The sequence below is a fragment of the Colobus angolensis genome, unplaced genomic scaffold (genome assembly GCF_000951035.1).
Source record: "Colobus angolensis palliatus isolate OR3802 unplaced genomic scaffold, Cang.pa_1.0 Scaffold199, whole genome shotgun sequence".
Classification (NCBI taxonomy): domain Eukaryota; kingdom Metazoa; phylum Chordata; class Mammalia; order Primates; family Cercopithecidae; genus Colobus; species Colobus angolensis.
Window position 1 is genome coordinate 2,721,704 of NW_012115143.1, and position 7,315 is coordinate 2,729,018.

The 7,315-nt window shown below is 39.1% G+C and overlaps 1 protein-coding gene across 3 annotated transcripts in view; it reads right to left on the reverse strand.

Moving 5' to 3' along the window:
* SPG11 (spastic paraplegia 11 (autosomal recessive)) overlaps positions 1–7,315 on the reverse strand; it is a 105,697-nt gene that overhangs the window by 61,267 nt on the left and 37,115 nt on the right. For all 3 annotated transcript variants that reach the window (XM_011941181.1, XM_011941182.1, XM_011941180.1), the window contains exons 11-14: positions 6,036–6,212; positions 2,191–2,262; positions 1,692–1,819; positions 1,237–1,412 (exon numbers count right to left, since the gene is read on the reverse strand). In XM_011941181.1, coding sequence (XP_011796571.1) covers positions 1,237–1,412; positions 1,692–1,819; positions 2,191–2,262; positions 6,036–6,212 — 553 coding nt within the window. The remainder of the gene's footprint in view (positions 1–1,236; positions 1,413–1,691; positions 1,820–2,190; positions 2,263–6,035; positions 6,213–7,315) is intronic.

Consider the following 7,315-nt stretch of genomic DNA (forward strand, 5'->3'; position numbering starts at 1 on the left):
AAATAAATAAATAAATAAATAAATAAATAAATAAAATCCTCTGTTTCTTTTACTATTTTCTTTTTTTTTTTTTGAGACAGGGTCTTGCTCTGTTGCCCAGGCTGGAGTGCAGTGGTGCACTCATGGCAGCCTCGACCTCCTGGGCTCAAGTGGTACTCCTACTTCAGCTGCCCAAGTAGCAGGGACTGCAGGGATGTGCCATCATGACCAGGTAATTTTTTCTTTTTCTGTTTTTTTTTTCGAGACAAGAGTCTCGCTCTGTTGCCCAGGCTGGGGTGCAGTGATCAGATCTCGGTTCACTGCAACCTCCGCCTCCCAGGTTCAAGTGATTCTCCTGCCTCAGCCTCCCAAGTAGCTGGGATTACAGGCATGCACCACCACACCCAGCTAATTGTTGTATTTTTAGTAGAGGTGGGGTTTCACAATGTTGGCCAAGCTGGTCTTGAACTCCTGACCTTAGGTGATTCACCTGCCTCAGCCTCCCAAAGTGCTGGCATTATAGGCATGAGCCACCACGCCTGGCTGCCCAGGTAATTTAAAAAATATATATTCTGTAGAGATGGGGGTCTCACTATGTTGCTAGGCTGGTCTTGCACTCCTGGCCTCAAGCAATCTTCTCACCTCAGCTACCCAATTTGGCTACATGTAGTCAAAAGAGCTACATGTAGCTTCTAATTACTATGGTGGTTAAAATGAAACTTACGTTTTAGCTGTACATTTCACTTATCTGTTCAACCCTCTTTTTCCCTTCTCTTTCCCTTAATGTAAATAAAAACTTTATTTCAAAAGGGTAAGGATGAAAAGAAAAAAATGAATTAAAAATAATAAACAAAAACTTCAGCCATAATAGTAAGCCAGAATTTTACTCTCTGAATTGCTACTGTTTACCACTGTTAGTTATGCCCCAGATCCCCTATATCATGGCACAGATCCCCAGTTTACACAAGAAACTCAGACTATTTGCAAAAACAAAGATTGTCACTTTGAAGCTGGAATGAAAATTCAACCTTGAAATCTCAATTAACTATTCTTTTTCTTTTATTAGCATATTATGAATCCCTCCCAGAAACTCTGGGATAAGAAAGAGGTCTTAATGCAATGATTTGCATTTTAAAAAACCTGAATATTATTTCCCAAAAGGAAATCTAAAATTGAGACACATCGAAATATTCAAATATCAATACCCAATTTCATCCTCATTCAGTATATTCATATTTCAGGCTCTCTCACACTTGCCTTCTGGACTTATCCTGGGGAGAATGATGGATTCTTGTGTTAGTTGATCCCACCACAGAGCCCAGTTTAACACAATTCTATGGTCCTGTTTGTTAAATTCATCTTTACAATCATATTTCAGGAATGAGTCCAAAACAGACTTGTGCTTGAAAAAATCTTGTTCTTTTATCCAATACCTAAAAACAGTGATATAATTTTTTTTTTAATTTTGGAGAAAAAGACATCATTCCTTTTTATCTGCTCAAGAACATCTATTCTTTGGAGAACACATAATTCTGATTATGCGAATATTAAAATGACAGAAAACTCTTGAGCCCCTTCTGTCGGATACAAGTTTTATCTCCATGGAGAATGCAGGCTCAGTTCCACATAAGAAACTTGTGCTCACTAACAATTATAAACTAAATACTATCTACAGTATTCTAATATTATCAAAAGGAGACTAATGAGACTACCTGGGAAATGACTGGATTTGCATATTTTCTTGGAAATGTCCCAAATAAAGCTTCTCAACTTGATGCACGAAGTCTATAGTTCTTTTCTCTTTTTCAGAAAAATAATTTTTTTCTTTTAAAATTTCAACCTTGAATAAAAAGCAGTGACTTTACAAAAATCAAGCATATTTGCAAAAAATGTCATGAGATTATCAAAGAAGATAGTGCTGGGAATTAAAGATTAGAAAAAAAGTAATGAGATAATATGCCATTCAAGAATTCTATTTTGAACATTTGAGTCAATGCATATTAACACAAATTTTCTTTTGCCACAAATGTAAAATAGTCACTTAAGAAAGATGAAGGGGAAAAAAAAAGATGAAGGGGTTGTCACACTTTTACTTATTAGATATTAGTTGAACATTAAAATTACTTAAAGTTTTTCTTCCAAGGTTTTCTTCCAAGTTTTTCACCCAGGCTTTCTGGAAAATATATACTACATAGTCTCACCTTTACCTACCAAAAAGTCGCGTATATTTTTATCAGTTGTGTAGAAGCATATCTTGAGCAATTGGCCTTTTACATCAAACCCCTAAAATAAACATAGAAAACCAAAAAAAGTTACATTTTGTAATGGAACTATTTTGAACATAAAAATGTGTTAGATACAGAAACGCCCTATTATAAACATCTATCTTGTTAGAATTCCATAGCTTTCCAAAGACCTTTCTGCTCTTTCAAACATTCATTTTCCTAATTTTTTTTTTTCTTTTTGAGATAGTCTCGCTGTGCTGCTCAGGCTGGAGTACAGTGGTGTGATCACAGATCACTGCAGCCTCGACCCCCAGGCTCAAAGTGATTCTACCAACTCAGCCTCCCAAGTAGCTGGGGCTACAGGTGTGCGCCACCATGCCTGGCTAATTTTTGTATTTTTTCTAGAGATGGGATTTCTTGCAAACAACATCCCTCTTACATAGTTCCACTCCTCTGCACCTCCTGAAAGTTATCATGGGCAAGACCCCAACCATGCAGATTAGGGCTAGATCTCAGCTTAGCCTAAAAGCCTTACTTCTAGGACTTCCCCTTCTCATGTGAAGTAAAACCATAGAGCAAAAAGTCCAGCAAAGGCATAATTTACTAGAAAGTTCAAGTGGAGATGTAAGGGGTCACATGAACAATACAGAATGTCCTCCAACAAATAATGAGCTCTTATGCATGCTTCAACATGTGTGAAGTCTTCTATGAGAAACACTATCTCCTCCTAATCAAAGTGCCAGGTCTAACAGAGTATTTTTCTTTTCTTTTCTTTTCTTTTTTTTGAGACAGGGTCTCGCTCTGTTACCCAGGCTGGATGGAATGCAGTGGCGCAATCTCAGCTCACTGCAATCTCTGCCTCCTGGGTTCAAACGATTCTCGTGCCTCAGCCTCCCAAATAGCTGGGATTACAGGCATGCATTACCCACCTGGCTAATTTTTATTTTTTTTAGTAGAGACAGTATTTACCACATTGGCCAGGCTGGTCTCAAACTCCTGCTTCAAGTGATCTGCCTGTCTCAGCCTCCAAAAGTGCTGGGATTATGGGTGTGAGCCACTGCACCCTGCTCAGAGAGTACTTTTAAATGCCATTTAAAAATCTCTTCAAGAGATATGGAAATAACCTAAGTGTCTATCAACAGATGAATGGATAAAGAAAATGTGGTGTATATATACAAAGGAGTATTATTTGGCCTTAAAAAAAAAAAAGAAGGAAAGGCCAATTGTGCTGGCTCATGTCTCTAATCTCTGCACTTTGGGAGACCAAGGCAGGAGGATTGCTTGAGCCCAAGAGTTCGAGACCAGCCTGAACAACATAGTGAGACTCTGTCTCTACGAAAAAAAAAGAGAGAGAGGAAAACCTGCAATTGTAAACAACATGGCTGAACCTGGAGGATATTGTGCTAAATGAAATGAAATAAGCCAGACACAGAAAGACAAATTCTTCATGCTCTTATATATGAAATCTAAGAAAAAGCTGAACTCACAGTAACAGAGAGTAGAATGATATTACCAGGGACTGCGGGGTAGGGGAAAGGAGTAGATATTGGTCAAAAGGTACAAACTTTCAGATACAAGATAAGTAAGTTCTGGGGACCTATGTACAGCACAGTAACTAAAGTTAATAATAATACATTGTATACTTGAAATTTGTTGAGAGTAGATCTCAAGTGTTCTCACCATATATACACACATAACTATGTGAGGTGATATATTAATTAGCTTACTTGTGGTAATCTTTTCACAATGTACATACATATCAAAACATCATACTGTATACCTTAAATATATGTAATTTCTGTCACTCATATCTAAATAAAATTAGAGGGAAAATATCTTCAAAAAAGTTCTCAGGCCAGGCACAGTGGCTCATGCCTGTAATCCCAGCACTTTGGGAGGTCAAGGTGGGTGGCTCACAGCCTGACCAACATGGAGAAACCCTGTCTCTACTAAATACATACAAAATTTGCTGGGCATGGTGGCACATGCCTGTAATCCCAGCTACTTGGGAGGCTGAGGTAGGGGAATCTTTTGAACCTGGGAGGTGGAGGTTGTATGGGCCGAGATCACACCATAGAACTGTAGCCTGGGCAACAAGAGCAAAACTCCGTCTCAAAAAAAAAAAAAAAAAAAAAAAAGAAAGTTCTCAGTACCAAAACATTTTTCAGTATTATTTCTCTTTTAGATTTAGAGACAGGGTCTTGCTCTGTTACCAGCTATTTACAGGTGCAATCACAGTTCCCCACAGCCTAGAACTCCTGGAGATCCTTCTGCCTCAGCCTTCCGAGTAGCTAGGACTACAAGTGTGATATGGTTTGGATCTGTGCCCCTGCCCAAATCTCACGTTGAAATGTAACCCCCAATGTTGGAGAAGGGACCTGGTGGGAGGTGACTGGATCATGGGGGTGGGTTTCCCCCTTGCTGTTTTTGTGACAGTGAGTTCTCATGATATCTGGTTGTTTAAAAGTGTGTAGCCCCTCCCCACTGCTCTCTTCCTCTTTCTCCTGCCATGTAAGACATGCCTGCTTCCCCTTCATCTTCCACCATGACTACAAGTTTCCTGAGGCCTCCCCAGCCATGCTTCCTGTATAGCCTGTGGAACTGTGGGCCAATTAAACCTGTTTTCTTTCTAAATTACCCAGTTTCAGGTAGTTCATTATTATTTATTTAGTTTTTGAGATGGAGTCTTGCTCTGTTGCCCAGGCTGGAATGCAGTGGCACCATCTTGGCTCCCTGCAACCTCCGCCTGCTGTGTTCAAGCAATTTTCCCTGCCTCAGCCTCCCTAGTAGCTGGGATTACAGGCTCCTGCCACCACACCTAGCTAATTTTTGTAGTTTTAGTAGAGACGGGGTTGTGCCATGTTGGTCATGCTGGTCTCAAACTCCTGACCTCAGGTGATCCACCTACCTCATCCTCCCAAAGTGCTGAGATTATAGGCATGAGCCACCATCCGGCTCAGGCAGTTTTTTTTTTTTTTGCTTTTTTGTATATGCAGCTTTTCTTTTTTTTTCTTTTTTTTTTTTTATTATACTTTAAGTTCTAGGGTACATGTGCATAATGTGCAGGTTTGTTACATATGTATACTTGTGCCATGTTGGTGTGCTGCACCCATCAACTCGTCAGCACCCATCAATTCATCATTTATATCAGGTATAACTCCCCAATGCAATCCCTCCCCCCTCCCCCCTCCCCATGATAAGCCCCAGTGTGTGATGTTCCCCTTCCCGAGTCCAAGTGATCTCATTGTTCAGTTCCCACCTATGAGTGAGAACATGCGGTGTTTGGTTTTCTCTTCTTGTGATAGTTTGCTAAGAATGATGGTTTCCAGCTGCATCCATGTCCCTACAAAGGACGCAAACTCATCCTTTTTTATGGCTGCATAGTATTCCATGGTGTATATGTGCCACATTTTCTTAATCCAGTCTGTCACAGATGGACATTTGGGTTGATTCCAAGTCTTTGCTATTGTGAATAGTGTCAGGCAGTTTTTTATAGCAATATGAGGACAGACTAAGACAAGGTGCAAGCCACCATGTCCTTTTTATTTTTTTATTTTTTGTAGAGACAGGGTCTTGCTATGCTGCCTATGCCGGTCTTGAATTCCTGGCCTCAAGTGATCTTCCTGCCTCAACCTCCCAAAGTGCTGGGATTATAGACATAAGCCACCACACCCAGCTGTTCTCAGTGTTATTAATGTCATTATTTTTTAGTGTCATTATCCACTACATAAATTTCTTAGTTTATGAAATAATTATGAATACAAACCAATTTTATAGTAACTAGAAATTATATTAAATACATTTTAAGACTTTATGGATTACACCACTCACCATATTCTTCAAAAGTTCAGAGGCTTCCTTTATATTGTTCTTTTTTAAATTGTCAAAGACCAAATTTAGGCCTATGCCAATCAGCTCCTCAAGTTTTTGAGCAGAATGACTATCAATCCTGAAGAAAGTCTGTGCCTCTGGTATTCTGTTGTTTAAAATGGCATTGGCAATAACTTCCTAGGAAAAGAAAAACGTTTGCCTTTTAAGTTCCTTTTCATTTCCTTATTATGATTATCAACATGGGATTTATACATTTACTGAACATCTAACAAAGGAACTTTTATTTAAAATCTATTACTAGATTTGGAGTTAGGTTCAAGGGATACAAAATTGAATAAAACTAAGACCCTACACTCCAGGAGCTAGTGGAAGACATACTGATTATAGTACTGTATGATAAGTGCTGTGACAAAAGTATCCCAGGGTGTTAGAGAGGAAGGTCCAGAAGAGAAACACCCTTAAATAAAAGTGATGACCACCCGCCCCGGTAGCCCTCCCACACAGGCTTGATAGTAGAAGTAACTAGTAACTGATGAGACAAAAAATTTAAAGACCAGTAAGTGTTTCACAGATATATTGAGATAAGAGGACAGGTGTTCCAAAAAGGGGGGGTATCATATGCAGAGGGACAAAGAAAAGAAACTGCATCAAGCCTTCAGGGAACTACAAACTACTCAATATAACTGCAGAGAGCAGCAGATGAGACTTGAAAGCAAAGCAGAGGATTAATCATGAAGGGCCTTGCATTTGAGTTAGATTTTATCCTGAAACTACGTGGAGCCACTGAAAGACTGTAAAAGCAAGATGTGATGTAATCAGATACATATTTATAGAAAAATATCCAGGCAGCAATATAGAGAGTGGACTGAAAGTGATTCAAGCTCGAGATATTAAGGCATTAGAAGGCTACTACCAATAATCCACATGAAAAGAAATACTTACACTGAAGATCTAAACCCTAGAGAGAACAGAAAGGAGGCATTCTTAACCTAGGGCTTTAAAGAGATCTGTAAACCCCATTATGCCATGTACAAAATTTATGTGTACACATTCACATGCCTGTTTTTGGAAACAGGGTCTACAATTTTTATCAAAGTAAACTATAACCCCCTCCCCTGGCAAAAGTTGAAAATCAGTGATTCTGAGTAAAGACCACAGACAGAGCCTTGCAGAACATTGAGGGAAACAGAAAGAGAAACCTGTGAAGGAGACAGGAAAAAGTAGAAGGAAAAGTAAGTAATTTCTTTTTTTTTTTTTTTTGAGATGGAGTCTCGCTCTGT